General features: G+C 41.5%; 2 protein-coding genes across 3 annotated transcripts in view; both read right to left on the reverse strand.

Annotated features, from left to right (window-relative positions):
* Positions 1-1,381: 1,381 nt before the first annotated feature.
* Positions 1,382-6,746, reverse strand: MRPS25 (mitochondrial ribosomal protein S25). Its single transcript, XM_048488581.1, has 4 exons — positions 6,528-6,746; positions 5,367-5,473; positions 3,741-3,828; positions 1,382-1,762 (listed from the first exon to the last, which is right to left on the reverse strand). The coding sequence occupies exons 1-4, from the start codon at positions 6,659-6,661 to the stop codon at positions 1,555-1,557; spliced, it is 537 nt and encodes a 178-aa protein (XP_048344538.1). The 5' UTR covers positions 6,662-6,746; the 3' UTR covers positions 1,382-1,554.
* A 2,144-nt stretch (positions 6,747-8,890) lies between these two features.
* Positions 8,891-17,825, reverse strand: part of NR2C2 (nuclear receptor subfamily 2 group C member 2) — a 43,652-nt gene continuing 34,717 nt past the window's right edge. The window contains exon 15 of one of the 2 annotated variants that reach the window (XM_048487987.1): positions 8,891-16,888. In XM_048487987.1, the coding sequence (XP_048343944.1) occupies positions 16,714-16,888 (175 nt within the window). In that variant the 3' untranslated portion in view covers positions 8,891-16,713. The remainder of the gene's footprint in view (positions 16,889-17,825) is intronic. The other variant, XR_007243791.1, reaches the window with a different exon arrangement.

Raw genomic sequence — 17,825 nt, forward strand, 5'->3', positions numbered from 1 at the left:
TCCGCCATCTTGGGGAAACTCGTGTGGCAAAACCAGCACTTACTACAATAACTGCAAGGGAAAGTGCTTGTCTTTAATATTTTTGGAAGAGAGCTTGTGGTGCTTTTTAACAAACCTAGCGGGACTGAATATCAACTAATGGGCATACATGTCTGGTAAAATGCAGAAACCTAGCTATACGTGTACACCAAATTTACTTGGCATCCTTTATTTAGCCAGCCAAAATAACTGTTTCAGTGGCTTTACTTTTTTAAAAAAATTGTAAAGCGTTACTTGTGTTCGGTCTTGTTTGTATGTACTTCATAGCCGAATAGATTAACACAGAGTTGTGTATTGATGTGCTTCTTCCAACAGTTGTGTTGGTTTGTAGCTCCTTGACTGCAAGTCAATGTGAAAGGTAACTAGCCTTCTCACTAGGGTAGTGATAGACCCACCTTTTGACCAGCCTTCCATTTGTACTACTGAACTGACACTATGAAACGGAACAAACCATTGCCATTGTGAGATTTAGCATTAAATACATCTGTTTATACAATTGCATGCACTACTCTAGTTTGCAAGCTTTCTGAAATAAAATAACATGTTTATTTTGTGTGTGTGGGTACGGTGATTTTCAAGAGGCTAAGGCGAACGGTCATTTCAGCAAATCCCTTCCGTGTTTACAGTCTGTGATTCTAAGTTATATGATCCTTAGCATTTTAATAGGACTTACTCTTTCCCCAGCCTAGAAGTTTAAAACTATTTATTAAAGAACCAGTGATAGGCCACTAGAAAGAAAGTCAGCTGTCACTATAGAGAAGTTATCCTCTTTTCTCTTCAGCAGGGCCATCAACTCCAAAATAAGAAAAAGTTTTCTACACTCATGAACAATATAAGCAGCATACATGTCTTGCAGTACCATTTGAGCCACAAGAACAAAAAGGAGTATGCTTCCTACAGCTAAGAAATGACTTTTCCTGTCTGAAACATTTCTGTCGACCATATGCTACATCATGTGCCTGCAGAGCTGCCATTTTTGTTTGATCTTTCCTTCCAACAGGTTAAATTCTGTGCCAGGTTCTACCTGGCAAAAGGAAATACTCTGCACCTGCACACACTCACTAGCCTGTGGGATTTTAGTAGGCAAACACTGTGAAATAGCTTCAGTCCCAGATGCCTGTTTAAATAAAAAGCTGTGCAGGTAAGTGGTAAACCTGTAGAATACAAGATCTGAAAAGTGTGACAGCAGCTCCTTCTATACTGCTAACTGAATTGGGAACTTTTCAGTAGAGCCCACATGCATAATGAATGTAGATACACAGTATTTGCATAATGAAAACGGACTGAGGTCAGAATAATCAAAGCTCTTTTGCAAATCAATTCAAGGAGTCTAAAACAAGGGTGGGAGGAATCTGTTTCTTTATTTTGTAAAAAAAAAATCTTTCTTGTATTAAATAAGTATGGCCAGCATCGAAATAGTCTCTTACAGAGGAATGGTGGTTTCATCAACTTTGCCAGCTTGCTTTAGCAGTGGGAATCTCTCCTAGTGTTTTCAGTCCCTAGTAGAGGCAAACTTCATGTGGTGCTGGCTTCAGAAGCAGCCTTGTCCTTCATAGCTGCTTTATATTTGCCCGTCATCTCCTTTGGTAATGGTATCTTCCCAGGGCAGGGAATTTGGCCTTTTATTTCACACATACATTCACGCAAGTGGTATTTTCTGGGGCCAAAGGTTGCAGGGTGCCGTAGCTTCATTTTTTCTCGTGTTTCTTTTTGAAGTGTTTCCCTGCCAGAAACGAGAAAATCAGTCGAGAACTGTCCTGATACAATCTCATCAAGCCACAGCCAAATTATTTCAAATTCAAGCAACTCCCAAAGCCTTTACTGCCCCAAAAGTTTTGTCACACATGTCCATTTGCAATTCATGTGCTGTAATATGCTGTCATGGACTTCGGCACTACTGTGGGTATCCAAGGTAGAGGCATGCTTCTGGGCAGTGCAGTCCAGATGGAGGGGAGCATTGTGCCATGCCACCCCAAAAGGGATTCACGGGGCGCAGAAGGAAGGGAAATTTTAAAAAAACCTCCTCCCAACTAAATCACCCCATTGGGGAAACAGGTAGGCTTGGATGGCACACTAGTGGAAGCTGCCTTAAGTCGGCTCCACCCCGATGAATGCCCCTAGACTCTCCATCCCCAATGCCAGAATCCACTCAGACATCTGCGTAGCTCCCTGGCAGTGCCCACTTCTGGGTTTGGCTGCCACGAAGCTGTGCAGCATTCAGACACCAGCATGTTTGCTCTCCCCACCAGCATGAATGCCCCTTACATCAGTAGAGGGGTCAAACGAGCTGGCAGGGACCCCCACCACTCCCTAACACTGCTCCCACCCCCACAACCTGGGTTAGGCTGTAAGGCTTGTATCTACACACCATGCAGCAGCCTTAAAAAGGGCAATTCTGTGCTAGACATTATTACAAAAGGGACTGAACATTAAATATCAAATTAAGATAAGATAAATGTACAAACCTTATGAAAGTGGACTAAAAAGAACGCTTTCTGATTGGCACTAGCACAGGGGTCTGCAACCTGCGGCTCTCCAGATGTTCTTGGACTACAATTCCCATCTGCCCCTGCCAATTGGCCATGCTGGCAGGGGCTGATGGGAATTGTAGTCCAAGAACATCTGGAGAGCCGCAGGTTGCAGACCCCTGCTCTAGCAGCTTATTCCAAAGCTTTAGAGCTACAGTTATAATGGCTCTATCAATCAATGTATAAGGCAGGGACTGATCTGCCAATTACAAATGGAGTACAAGCAACTCAATTTGCCGTACTCAGGACTTAGCAGTAAGTACTGTCGCTTAAACCCCTGCACAAACCACAGCAACTGCAGATGGGCAAGAAACAAGCAGTCTCTCCAGTCTTAACATTTAAATTTTTGTATTTTAAAAATGCCCCAAAAGTGCTGTCATTGCTCACATACATGACAACACCCCCTTAATCAGGACTATAACTTACTGACAAGATACCTCATTCTTCACATATTTTGGCTGATATGATTTGCTGGAAGCTACAAGAACTTTGTTGGCTTGAGTACAGACCTCCGATTGTCACCCTCCCCCCTCAACAACCCTGCTGTAATCAAAGGCAGAGAAACAACTGCCCTGCCATTATAAGGACTCCTCCAAACCCCAAGAAGCCTGGGTCTTTGATGGTTCCCACCAACATATATTGCTTCTGAGAGACTCAGACTGACCCTATGCACAATGGCTCTGCTGTTCAGTCGCACTGAGTGCACTCCAAGCACAAGGAGTGAAACTTTGTTTTCTGTAGTGGTTTCCTTGAGCAACAGTCTAGTTCTCTGACCTTTGAGACATTAAGGCTGAAAGGGCAGCAAACCTTACCCTGGGGTAACAAATTCAGATTCTTGTCCCTTTTTGCTCTTTTGTTGCTTCAAATTTGAAACACACTATGTATGAACCTTTTAGTGACCAGTCACAGTGAATAAAACAAACAGCATATCCTCTTTGTACCTAGTGTATTTTTAGGCAGCTCTTCTTCAAAGCAGCCGAGGACAGCATATACAATTCCCCCTTCCCCATGTTGTTCTCATAACAACCCTATAAATTAGGTTAAGTTGAGAGTGGCATAAGGATACACGTGAGCTTCACAGCTGAATGGAGCAATCTGAACCCAGGTCTCCCAGAGTCTGGACCAACATTTTTAACCACGGCAACATCACAAATTTCTTGTATATATACTTACTCGCTTTTGCCAAGGATTTTATTAATATGCTGCACAATCTCTTTGTTAGTCTTCTCTTCCACATCGACAAGGACTTGCTCTCCGCTGTCTACAAAAAAAAAAGGACTACAATATCTGCATACATTTCCCCCCAGCAAACACTATCATTTATTGCTTTAAATTCCTGGTGTGCCTTATCCCAAGAATGAGAGATGAAATGCATTTGCATTTATTTATTTATATCCCACTTTTATCTCCACTGTGGGTTCAAAGCAACTTTTGAACATCTTTCTCCCCTCCTGCATTCTCTCACAACAACCCTTTGAGATAGGTCAGGCTGAGAGTCTGTGATGGGCCTAAGGTCACCCTGTAAGCTTCTATGGTGGAAATTCAAACCTGGGTCGCCCAGGGCCTTTGTCTGCCACTATATCCATCACAGCACACTGGCTCTCAAACATGTTCAGAAGCAACAAAAACAAACCTGCCATAAGCTGTCCCATCTCACATTTTTCTAATCCGAAATCCTGACAAAAAAATTCTGTAATGCTTTTGAGTTATGCAGAATCTCATATGTTGTGATGCTGTAAGACAAATAATAGCCCTAATCTTATGGAAGCTTCAACTGTGGGTCAAAGTATGTGTGAATTTGCGTGCTGCACCTTGCTGACTACTTGCAATAAATATTGTTAGTTTATAGATGGTGGTTGTGAGGATTAGAAAATATTTGAAACTGGCTATGTTTTGAATAAATAAGATAAATGACAAATCAATTATGACATCCAAGCATTGGCGGAGCTACCACGGGACAGGGGGGGGGCAAACGCCCCAGATGCAGGCGAGGGGGGGGCAGAGAATCACTCCCCCCACCCCTCTCCTCAGACTGCCTCTGCGGCCCAGAGCAGGCTGCTCTTTTAGCTTTTAAAGGTGAGTGAGGTGTGTGGGGAAGGGGGGTGGGCAGGTGCCATTTTGCCCTGGGTGCCATCCCCCCTCCCTACAGCACGGCATCCAAGCAGATGGAAGAATGGTAAAACACTTTCTTCCGCTGGAGTAGTGTGTGTGCGGGCCTTAGAATAAAAACTTAGAATCATAGAGTTGGAAGATACCACAAGGGCTATCCAGTCGAACCTGGTGCCATGCAGGAATACACAATTAAAGCCCTCCTGACAGATGACCATCCAACCGCTGTTAAAAAACCTCTAAAGAAGGAGATTCCACCACATTCTGAGGCAGTGTATTTCACTGTCAAACAAGCCCTTACCATCAGGAAGTTCTTCCTAATGTTTAAGTAGAATCTCTTTTCCTGTATCTTTAATTCATTAATCCTTGTCCTAGCCTCTGAAGCAGCAGAAAACAAGCTTGCTCCATCTTCAACACGACATTCCTTCAAATATTCAAACATGACCATCCTTGTCACACCTTAGCCGTCTCTTCTCTAGACTAAACATACCTAGCTCTTTAAGCCACTCCTCATGGGGCATGGAATCCAGACCTTTTACCATTTTGGTTGCCTTCCTCTTCCTTATTTGTTTCCTTATTTGCCATTCAAATAGTTCCAAGATGTACATTTTAAAAATGTATTTCCATTCTGTGTGTGTGCGGATGGAGGCTCCTGTGCGTCAGCAAGTGAAAAACAAAACTTCCACTTACCTAAGTAGAATTTTACGAAGGGTGAAGGTGTCATGTTCTTAAACATCACAATCTGTAGCTCAGGGTTTTTGTACTGGATCTGAGGTATGTTGAAAAACACAAATTTTCTACAGAGGAGGAAAAAAGGGGGCACAAATCAGAAAGGTGTGCATGTCAGAGGAAGCTTGCAAAAATTATTCTTCCACTGCTAAGAAGGACTGGGAGGAAAAAGTTGACAATGCTGCGTAACTCAGTATGGCAGAAGAGAATATCCTACATTTTTATAGTCACATATTCCAGGAAGGCAGCTGTGTTAATCTGCTCTAGTTAAACAACTAAACGTCTTTCAGACTCTTTGAAGGCTGATATTTTAGTGTCGCCCAATTACCTAAGCTTACTGAAGCAGCCACAACAAATCCGTCGAAGTGTCAGGGCACACTTATTTTTTCCTCCAGTCTCTCTCAACCCAAACTTCAGAGGAATTGCTACAGACTTAACTTGCCTTCAAAATCTTGGGGGCACCCCAGCCTGGCTTTTCCTGCAGCATAAACTTTCGGGGGGGGGGGGGATTTATTTTTATGCAGCTGCCCAGCCAGCCTCAAAATAGGCCCAGAAGAACCCTATTAGCAGATTCCCTTGTGGCAGTCACTTCTGTGGACAAAAATGCATATAGCAGTGGAATCATAATTCTGGTGGACAAAATTGCATATGCCCCTCATAAAGCAAACTCTAGGTCGGAACAAATTTGTCTTCAAGGTGCCAGAAAGCTGTTCTGTGTTATTTACTGTAATAAGCTCCCGTTGCAGAAGCTCAGGCCCATTCTGCACATGCACATGCAGATGAATGCACTTTCAATCCACTTTCACAATTATGTGCAAGTGGATTTTGCTATTCCACACAGTAAAATCCAGCTGCAAAGTGAACTGAAAGTGGATTGAAAGTGCATTATTCTGCATGTGCGGAAGGGGCCTCAGTGTGTGCATGGAGGAGGGGGTCCAGCAGCGTTTCTCTCCCCCCCCCCCCTTAACCTCACAAACATGCCTGTCCAGCTTGCCTGGGGACTGCTTTTCATCTACTTTAACAAACCCTGACGTTCGTGCATTGCAGCATCTTGACTGGCCGCAGATACAGCAAAGGCAGCCGCAGGATCCCTTCTGTACCCCCATGGAGGGCTGCACTCACCGGGCTCCGTCGGCGCGCTCCCCGCTGGTGTTGTAGTTCACGGTCATCACCCTCACCGAGTCCTTGAAGACGATCTCCCCCTGGCTCAGGTATTGCAGCGTCCTCCTAATGGGGAACCTGCCCTTCATAGGCATGATGGCGATACCGTTGCAAGAACCGTACCACCAGGACCCGGATAGTAAACCACGCAGCTTCCAGCCCAATCGAACAGCCAACCACCTTTAAGCACCAAAGGGAAAAGGAAACCCCAAGATCCGGCCTCTGCTGCAAAGAGCCATGGGTAATGTAGTTTTCTGGAGGAAGAACGCTGGCACTTGCAAGACCAAGGCACCAACAAAAGTAGCTCATTTTCCTTCTGGCATTAACTTGCATGAATTGCAGCCCGCTTCTTAAGATACGTGCATATTATATATCTTATAAGCTGATGCTGGAATCGCACTTGTTCGTTCTTAACATGCTGCAAAACAGGCAACCGCAGCTGCCCCGCTGGAATTGCTACCAAAGGCTAAAGCGTCATTAGTTATCGGAACTGATGGTGGAAGGAGCCACTTTCCAACAGGATCTCACACTTTTTCAATCCTGGCTGCTTAGATTAAAAGACTTGGCTGCTCGTTGCTGCGTTGCCCATACGAAGTTGCACTTACTTGTAACTAGTTCATCAAGTGGGTTTCTGCACATTGGAACTGCACAGAATGCCCACGAAGATGAACTTCGGTTCTTATCTCATGCATTTTAGTGTTGACATGACCTCCAGCACTGAAGCCAGGTCAAGTCTTGCAAGAGTTTGTTTTATACAAAAACACAACTCCCACCTATCCTCACACTGTATTTACTCCAAAGGAAGTTGTTGTGTATTGAGCTATTGAGGTTTCCGTGGTTGTGGGGGTGACGTCAGCTGAGAGCAAGATATTTAAGTGAGTGTATGCGTAGTTTCTCTCCTGCCTGATGTATTACTGTGGAAGCCATCTATGTGAACAAACCTTGTTTTTTACTTTGCTGCTCGCCTGATGATTGGGACTTAACTGAAGTCAATCCTGAATGTAGGATGCTGTCCTTAAATATGATACACGCAACAGTTATTATTTGACATAACTATAACTTGTTTGCAAATATAAGACTACCCTGGCTTTTATAGAGATGCACTAAAATGATGGGCAAGAATGCCCATTAAGATCTGGCTACCTGGATCCATGGCAGGGTGACATCGAGACTAGAATATTGTAATGCACTGTATATTGGTTCCCCCTCAAAATCAGTTTGGAAACCCCAGTTGCTGCAGAATGGCCCAGCTTGGCTGTTATCTGGAACATGCATGTTGCTCTCATTTTATAGTCCCTCCAGTGGCTGCCCATCAGTTACAAGACTCAACTGAAAGTATTAGCTATCCCATAAAAAAATCTCTTCATGACCTTTGAGCTTCACATCTGTAAGAGCATCTTTCTCCCCTTGCTCTGCCAAGACAGCTTTGCTCAACTTCTGCAAGTTTCTGCAGGTGCCAACTTATAAATGGGCAACGTCCACAACTGCCTGTACATGTGTTTCTCTGTTGTGGAATGGCCTGCCTGAGGTCAGGAAGGCTCCCATTCTCACAAACTGTGCAAAACTGAATGAGTCAAGAGAGCTTTTCTATGCAGGCAATAGAACTGCACTGTACTAAATGATTCACAAAGGTACCTTGGTAACTTATAGTCTATACTACTGTGTATAGGTTGCTGTGTGTTGGCTGCCATTGTATAATTCTGTATAATTGGATGTGTTACGTTATCACTTATGTTTTGCTTCAGTTCTGTTTTTAGACCTGGGTGAATCTCAGACCCAAATCATACTTCATTGCTTATTGACTGTACCATGTTGTTGTTGTATTGACTCACTCTGTGTAAATTCGTTTTGAGTCCCAGAGAGAGCCAAACGATAAATAATGTAAATAAATGAGTAAATTAAATTATTAATAGCTAACTAGTTGTCTGAATGGACAAGGAGTGGATATACAGAGGGTTATATACAGTGGATATCTAACATTTTGATATGCATTTTCGCAACTTTGACCCAGAGCATTTGTATCAGAGAGCAGATTAAAATGCAGCTATGGGTGATGTGGAAGATCTGCATCGGGGATCAGATAGGACCTTCTCAACCTGCTGATAATCACTACTGTTGAAAACTTAAAACTACCCACTTCTAGAGAAGTGGTGAGAACTGACCGGATCCCACCTCTGCACCACACTCTTAGTAATGTGGCATCTAGGGCTTAGTACTGTTTTAAACAAAGTTAACCATACATAGGACGCTGCTAGTGTGCGATCATTGCCTGTTATTAAAAATAACTTTTCAAACAAATTAAAAGGAAATCAGAGGCCATATAATGTATTTTATTTACTTTAATTGTATAAACCTCCTTTAGGTAGCAATATTAAGCCACAACAATGCCACATTTAGACAGCATTTAATAAAATGCATAAGCATGCACTGCAATACTCTATATACACACACAACAATGCAAATTTCTCTCCATAACCGAAGACGTCGATTAGATATAAAAATTCAGATTTTAAAAAAGATCATGCTATTTTAAATGCTATCACATTTACAAAGAAATGGCAAGGAAACAACAGCATTTGTCAGGTTTTCAACCTGAAATGAAAAAAAAAAAGTACACAGGCAACATTTTAAGAGACAATGAAAAGCACAATGTTAAAAAAGATATACCCCTGGGAATTATCACAGACAATTCCTTTTGGAGCAAAGATTCGTTTTAAGAAGAGCTCAAAGTGTGAAGGATTTTCCAAAAACATACAACAATGATACAAGGGATAAATATGTGCAGTTTTCCGTTATAAAATGACTGGAAACGATGGCTATACATTAGGTTTAGAGCAGGGGTGTTGGACTCATTTGTTATGAGGGCTGGATATAACACAAATGTGACTTAGGTCGGGCTGGGTGCAGGGGGGGAGGGGTGGTGGCTGCCTCAGCTGGTGAGCCCCCAGCAGGCTCCCCAACCCAGATTGGCACTGGGTGGCTACCTCATCTTGAGAAGGCTTATCAGGTCCGCGAGCCAGGTCAAATTGGAAAGTGCGGGGTGTGTGTGTGTGTGTACCTAAGCTGAGTTGTGGGCCTGATAAGCCCTCTCAAGGAGTTGAATTTGGCCCCTGGGCCATATGTTTGATACCCCCGATTTAGAGTTAGCAAGTGATTACTTAAAGTCTGTTTGGTGTGTGAGTTTTGGGCAGTGTAGTGCTCAACAACTTCTTTTAACAGACATCAATTTTTTCCTTTTACATTTATCCCTGCACCCCACCCCCACCCCCAGCTCTGAAAATAAAGTTTAGCCTCTCTTCCATATTAGTTTTTCTATAAGAATTATTTACTGAATCAAAATCAGAAACTTTCAGTAAAGAATACTTCACAAGAGTGCTAATAATAGCAAGATGTATTTCTCAACATTTACATTTGCCATTTTTTCTCAACCTAGAAACTGGTTGGGCTATAAACACCATTTAAATAATGACCAAAATGGGACAGTTTTTAACAATAAAATTTCCATTTAAAAACAGCAAGCAAGATTGTCATAGCACTAAATGGATGAGAGCCTCATTCAAGATAAGGGAACTTTTAAACTCAAAAGTTGAGACAAACACTCTGTAAGGTCAACACTTGAAACAAAAAAGCTATGTACATTTGTTAATTAGGTAGCCAGGAAATGGAGGCAGGGGAGAAAGACTCTTAAACCTTTGCAGTTATTTGAATAAGACTTCCCCAAAGATTGAACCCCACATCTTTGGCATTTTTTGTGGACTGTGCAGTCATGACCACAATTTCACAATTGCAGGACTACATATCTATATACTTGACTGGCAGTATTGTTTATTTCTTCAAGCCCAAACTTTTAAAAGTTGATATATATAAATTAGATGAAGCCTTTAATCAAATATGTTACTCTTTCAAAGGTAGTTAAAACTTCTCTCTAAAAAAATTCTGCAATTATGTTGGATGCAACTCCATATAGCCATTGCTTGTTCAAATGATGATCACATATGAACTCAAAAGGCCTTCTGTAGGAAAGTGGGGGAGGAGCTCAGACAAGCCAGAACACTTATAAATAAGATTTAGGGAGGCTATGACAGTAAAGAATACCGGCTATGATTCACAAGACAATTCCCTCCTGAATCTATTGGAATAGCTCCCCCAGCCTTCAATGGTAGTATAAAAACATTCCCTATAGCTACTAATGGTGTGTGTGTCACATTACTAGTCTGTTCAAATACGACAATGTCCTATCTAGGCAGGGCGCATCATATGCTATTTATGGCACTAATTACTGTATTCCATCTTGCATTCACTTGTGAGACATAATTGATAAAACCATATAAAACTAGACACGGCTTTTCTATGGAAGCCTTCTTCATTCTAATCAGAAACTTCAGGATACACACAGGCAGCATTAACAGAGTTGTTAAATTTCACATGCTAAAAAAGGTGCCTGTACCAAAATAATATAAAATAAAAGCTTTCCCCCCGAAGAATAAAAAGCCCATTTTTGTGTATGTCAGTAACACAGAGAAATGTCAACGGTCTGTGGGTGCAATCCGCCTAAAATGGCACAATCACTACTCCTTCCAACCCAGCTTGTTAGTGTTGAGAAACAATATCCAGAACTATTAAATAGCTTCTCTCAATATATAAACCAAAGTGCAAATTCTTCCTGGGTTTAAAAACAGATGCTTACTTGACACATGGTTACACCAGGTCTGAGCTCTTGAGCAAGAAGGAAAATTTAGGAAGCTCAATATTTGCAATGCATTAAAAACTTTTTTTTGCTAACACGTAGAAATCTGGCATATATGATTACCTGACTGTACATATTTCTATATACATACTTACACACCTTATATTACACTATACATAATACACTGGACAAAATTAGATACAAGCACATAATCATTGTACACCTAAGTAACTATGGTCAGGATAAAAAATGCTAGTTTAGGCACACCCAAGAGCCTGGATGAAGAGCATCGAATATCTGACTTTTTTCCTTTGAATGGCCACTTTCAAGGCTCTCTTGTAACTCTGGCCCCTTCCGCACACGCAGAATAATGCGTTTTCAAACCACTTTCACAACTGTTTGCAAGTGGATTTTGCTACTCCGCACAGCTTCAAAGAGCACTGAAAGCAGTTTGAAAGTGCATTATTCTGCATGTGCGGAAGGAACCTCAGAGCAAATTATACTGCAGGAAATGGTATATAATGGTTTTCCACAGGTTCAGCCATTAATCTGTATGATACTAAGGCTATAGTGCTAGATCAGTTACAGATGTTCACATTTCATTGAAGTCAATAAAATGTACGACTGTGGTCCAGTGTAGCAACAAACAAAGCCCAGACTGAGGGATTTTCTACACCAGGTTTTTAATGCAGAGTGGTTTCTTAACTGCATCGTTTCCTCCCCCCCCCGGGCCCCATTTAAACACAGAACTCTTATAAACAGTTGGTCTGTTGCTTTCATTTTCCTGAATAACAGCCCCACAATCGCAAGTCACTGTTAAAATCCTCCTCCTCGGGTTAAAGAGTTGCTTGCGTTGGAATGGGGGAGGGGGTTGGCAAAAGAAAGCAAAGCTCTTCCAGGCTTACTGAGTTGATGCTTGCAGCCCCCTGACTCAAGACAGCCCAGTGGGCAAATGAGCAGAGAGGAAGGTTAAAGCTCTTTTTTTTTGCATTTCTCTTTGCCAGTGTGCTTATGTGTATCCCTTTCTCTTCTAAAGTCTACATTCTAATTTTGGAGAATTGAAAGGAACATAAGTGCCCCAGCTGATTCCAATGAGTGGCACTGGATATCACACAGATCAATCCAGCCTTCCTCATAAAGAAGAGAGAGTTTGGATTTATATCCCCCCTTTCTCTCCTGCAGGAGACTCAAAGGGGCTCACAATCTCCTTGACCTTCCCCCCTCACAACAAACACCCTATGAGGTGGGCCTCTTTCTTTGAAGTGCACTGGCCAGATACCTTTCATAAAAATCAATCAAGCTCTGGCCAATTGAAAAAGAGCATCATATTGCATTATTCTCTCCTTGGCCAGATATATTGGCCAAGGAGAGCATAATGCAATAGGATGGTCTTTTTCAATTGGCCAGTAGTTTTTATATACATACATGTGGAAAGCAGAAATCTTTGTGTATCTCCTAAACTGTGGGAAGACCATCTTTTTCTTTTGCAGATATAGAACATATTTTTATTCATGGGATTAGATTAAAGTAGATGACAACTGGTTAACCAGTGAACCACAAAAAGTGCTACACAGGAAAACTTCAAATGACTGAAAGGCTTCATACCAGCTATTAAATGGTATTACGTAAAACCACTGATAGCCAGGCGAGTCTGATCTTGTCAGATCTCAGGGTCAACCCTGGCAAGTATTTGCATGGGAGGCCTCCAAGGAATACCAGGGTCATTCTGCAGAGGCGGGCAGTGGCAGGCAATCTCTGAACTCCTCTTGCTTTGAAAACCCTACCAGGGGTTACCAAAGTCAGCTGTGATGGCACAGCAAGGAAAAAAGTTAAAAAGTTAACATCAATCTTTTAGTCCAGCGAACAGGAATAAATTATTCCACTCCAGTCAAGAGAATGGAACTTAGTTCAATAGTTTGACAATCACGCAGTGTAACCCCTGTAGAGCACAGAGTTCAGTAGGAACCTTCACTTGAATAAGAGTCCTCTTAAGCGTTTCATGGAATTACGTCAGCTCCCAAAATCATGACAGCTATAATCTTAGTACAGTTATCTATTGAAAATACTACATTTTACTTTATCAGCACATACTAACGTCTTTATAAAATATTTAATTGTATTAATACTACCAAATGCATTAGCTCAAGGTAGTGTATGAAGCACGGCCTAATGTTGGAAAACAAAGCCATCACAATATAACTAGTATGTGCCAATTATTTTTGTAGATTTCACTACAACTAGGAGAGCAATTCTAAGCAAATCTACTCAGAATCATACTCTGGACACTTCAGTGCCAGGAAAAGATTCTTAGGATTTTACTAAAATTGTCTTTTAAAAAAGAGCATTTATATACTTCGAATATTTCCTTTCGCACAAAAGTACATATACTTCTTTGTGAGAAGTTTTAAAGATAAGAATTTTGGCTGCGGCTACTTTTAAGGCCACTTACAAAACTGAGAGGAAAACAAAAGAGGGGTTTCATCATGGAAGAGCTGGCTGAACTACCAGCATTGCTACAAAACACCGGGATTATTCAGTATTCTGATCTTTAATCTTAATTGAGCTTTGGACATTTTAATTGAGCTTTGGACATCCAATTATTTTCTATTATCATTTCAAGACCTAGCCTTCAACTTTGATTCTATTGACTGTATGTGCACAAATTATTTTAGGATTACAGTTGGAGCAAAACTATAAAATCAAAGAATGAAAAGGCACAACACTTTTTGCTATTTCTCCACTGCCAATATTTATACTCTGTTCCACATAAAGATGATAGTCCTCTGCCCCAGAACAAAACATGCCAGGCCTTCCTTGTTTTAGAATGCTCTGACTGGGTCTTAGTGCCCACCTAGCCCTGCTCCCCCCATCCGTCTGGAAATATGAAAGCAAAAATACATTTTGGCATGAATGCTCTTGTATCAAAGTACCATGTTCAATAATGCACAAAATAATGGGTTTGACAAAGGTGGTGCATAAAAATGAATGATAATTCTCATGTTCATTCAGGACTATATTCAACCTATCATCTTCATGTGAAACAAGAGTATAGTGAACCAAACTGTCATTTCAACATTATAAAGATGGGAAACGTTCCAGGCTTGGATATACTTAGATGCTAGAATTATACTTAGGACATAGAGGGTAGGGAGCAAATGGCTTGTGAGAGTGGCGGAGGCCTGCACCAATGCACCCTGCCAAAGTAAGCAACATTTATGCTGGCGGAGAGAGAAAGGATCCTGGTGTGCAGGTGCCACACAGCTCCACAGCGCCCAATCAGAAGTGGCTGCCAATCAGGAGTTATGCCTGTGTCAGAGCACGCCACCTGCGGTCGGGGGGTGGGGGGTGGGGGGGGGGGAGAGGCGAGCCAAAGGTGTTCCTAGAGGTATAGCTGATTTTAGTTGGTTTCCACTGCTGTTCCCACTGGGGAATGCCCCCTTCTGCAGCTGCAGACAGGTTCTTGCTTTTGCCTCCTTTCCCTGCCGATCAAAACCCCTTTGGAGGTGGCATGGTGCTGCCTTCACTGCACTGTCCCCAGCTGCCACAGAGCTCCCTGACCATCGGGATTGGACTGTCTGTGATTCAGTTATCATTTAATGTTACATTGTCTAACCCGTCAGTCAAAATTTACAATGGGAGTAAAGATATTTGCTCACCAATATTTCAAAAAGCCTTCCTGGCCACACCTATTACTGTTAATTTAAAAAAGGAGAAACAATTACCCTATTTGGAATGTTTTCAAATCATCAACAATCCCAGAAATAAGTCATTGCTGTGTGAGCAAAATGAATTCTGCAACTTGGATTTGAAAGACATAATAGAAAAGCATTATATTAAAATTAAAAGCCTACTGGACCTACTGAAACATGTAGAATGTCTTTTGACAGGTGAGGCAATAAAAGGTGCAATGGATATCTCTTAGTACCCCAACTCCAAACAGATTGTCCTTAGCTTATATTATGGTTGTAGTTGGTCCCCTTCATACATGGTATATTTTCTAGACAGATAGATAAAATCTTGCGTAGACCATAAGTGAAAACTCACCAAAGAAGGGAAGGGGGGTTGCCACAACTGTATGCGTTTTAAAGGCAAAGAAACAAAAAAGGCCTTCTGAAGTAATCATGGTAATGCTGAGACGATCACTGCCGTGGGCGAAGTGATTTTTTAACAATTCAGTTTGACGCTTTGGGTGGCAACAGAGGAGGGGGAAATGATTTTGGAAGAATTTCAGCTCCGTTAGAGAAGATGATTGAGCTTCACACTGGATGCTAGATCATGCCCAAGTCATTTTCCCCAAGTCGACCCACACCTCATGTACTTTTCTAAGCCTCAGACAGAGGAATAAACCTGGAATTTTAATTGTACAAAGAGGTGCTGAAGAGCCAGTGGTGATAACTGAAACTGATAGCACCCCTGCAACTTCATGACTGATGTACTCGATAATAAAAAGACATGTCATAGTACAGCACTGACAAGTAAAACAGTAACAGGCTGGTACTGAACCCCTGAAAATCTCCATGATTCTTCATTACCAAGGTAAGGAATTAGTATGCTGTGAATAAATTCTACAGCATTTATTCTGCTGACAGCTGAGTCATAAACATTATGTTCTACTTATGCTGTAAACATTGTCATTAATTTAGTCGAATGTAATTTCTAATAGTATAGGAATCTGCTTGAAAGAATCACATTCCTAATAAATACCTACAATTGAAATTCATAACATAAATGATTGTCTCCCACAGCTTATCAAGTTTTCCTAGAAATTACTCACATGTCTGCAGTTAAAATGCTATTTTTCACTTACACGATGTCATCATTTTTAACAAGATCTGCTTTCAAAGTGCTAATATCACTATATCCTGGCAAATTTCAGATGCTCATTCCGAGGGATTTAAAAAAAAATACATGCACATTGGCTTGGATCCAAAGAACCTGCAGCCCAAGCAGGAGGCACTGCTGCTTGGGGGTGGGGGTGGGTTGTTGTCCATCCCCTTCTATAGAGTCTGCACTGCATGCCACTCTAAAGTACCCTCCCATGCTTCAGAGCAGCTTTCCTGGAGGTCTAAAGGACTGCAATAGGAAGGGAGACAGCAGCGACGGCTGTACAAGTGGAACTCTGTCACTGGCTCAAAAGGAACATTTTCAGTTCAGCAATTTTCAGTTAGTTTTCTGACATTATTTTTTTTTTGCTCACTGACAAGATTTACATAAAAAAGCGTCTTTGCGAGCCTTTTCAGCAATTCACGATAGCCTTTTCATCAAAAGGAATTATAACATTCCTTACGCCATAAATGGTCCTAGCAGGTTTATGCCAAAGATTTTTTTTTCCGCCTTGCCTTTGAATAGACAAGAATAACTAGCAGGGAAATACAACGTATCGAAAATATGTATACATATTTTGCAAAGTTAACCAGTGAGTCATGATTATTCGGATCCATTGAGATGTGCTGATCCCTTCTAGGAAGCCGAGCCTGTGATCTGGCCGTTATATTCCGCCGTTTCCATTTTCAGAATGTAGGGGATGATGCTATCGATTGGAACATTTCCAATGAGACCAGTAAAAAAGAGTTCTTCGGTAATGCTAGAGCTCATTAGTCTAAGTGCTGGGAGGCGAACTAAAATGCGGGCTAGCCTGCAAAAGAAAAGCACCCAAAACATGAAAAAGATGGTCTGATTCAAAAGGCCAAATTAAAACATTTAGATCTATTGTCTATTATTAGAGCTATTGACTATTGTGACAGGAAACTCTTTCCTCAATAGCTGTACTCCATTAAAATTTTAAAGCTGGGTACACATTTGATGAAACAAATATATATATAGCAGATCTTCAAACCTGTGGAGGTGCAAGTCATTCTTAGAAAAAAGAAATTTCATACTGAAACACAACATTTTAAGAGGAAAAGACACAAAGGCCTGCATTGAAAGAACAGAACAACTAGTTATGTGCACCAAAGGCTGTTTTTACACAGCAGCCCGGTCTGAAAGTCCATCATACAAATGAGATAAAGCGGAGATCCAAGCATGCCCAAACATTCAGACACATCTACAGTAATTCTATGAATCCTACTTAGCTTACATAATCTGAAAATGTCATTCCCAGTGTCCTAGAAATGTCATGGGATAGAAAAAAGCATAAAAATGATGGCATAAAGGGATCAATTCTTTTAAATGTATAAAACTGCATATTTTACATTGGTGTTAAATTTGGAAAATTCTGTTTAATTTATATGATGGCAATGTTGGGAAAAGACACTAAATACTACTAAATACTAAAGTTAGGCCTCCAACTTGGGCACGTTTGGACCTGGCAATATTCACGTAGCTCATTAGGTAATTCCATTAGTTAGAGGTGTTGTAAAGTTTTGATTATTTACAGTGGTCAGTTAACCAGCATCACCCAATGGGCAAGCTCGTTCCGCCTCTGCCAAAATACCCATTTCTTTGGGCATGTGCACACATCATTCCCACCTCTCTGACTGGTCAGCTGATGCCTCCAGCTGTTGCTGTCATTCTTTGGTGCCTCCTTCTCCTTCAACCTGCTTTGAGCTACCAGGGGCTAACTCTGACAG

The sequence above is a fragment of the Sphaerodactylus townsendi genome, linkage group LG03, assembly GCF_021028975.2.
Source record: "Sphaerodactylus townsendi isolate TG3544 linkage group LG03, MPM_Stown_v2.3, whole genome shotgun sequence".
NCBI lineage: Eukaryota > Metazoa > Chordata > Lepidosauria > Squamata > Sphaerodactylidae > Sphaerodactylus > Sphaerodactylus townsendi.

What these genes read in the sequence shown, in the direction of transcription:
- MRPS25 (XM_048488581.1), bottom strand. Translation starts at nt 6,661, where the DNA reads ATGCCTATGAAGGGCAGGTTCCCCATTAGGAGGACGCTGCAATACCTG. An exon ending in GAGCGCGCCGACGGAGCCCG is followed by an intron (nt 5,474 to 6,527) that starts GTGAGTGCAGCC and finishes CCTCCTCTGTAG; the next exon opens with AAAATTTGTGTTTTTCAACA. An exon ending in CTTCGTAAAATTCTACTTAG is followed by an intron (nt 3,829 to 5,366) that starts GTAAGTGGAAGT and finishes TTTTTTTTGTAG; the next exon opens with ACAGCGGAGAGCAAGTCCTT.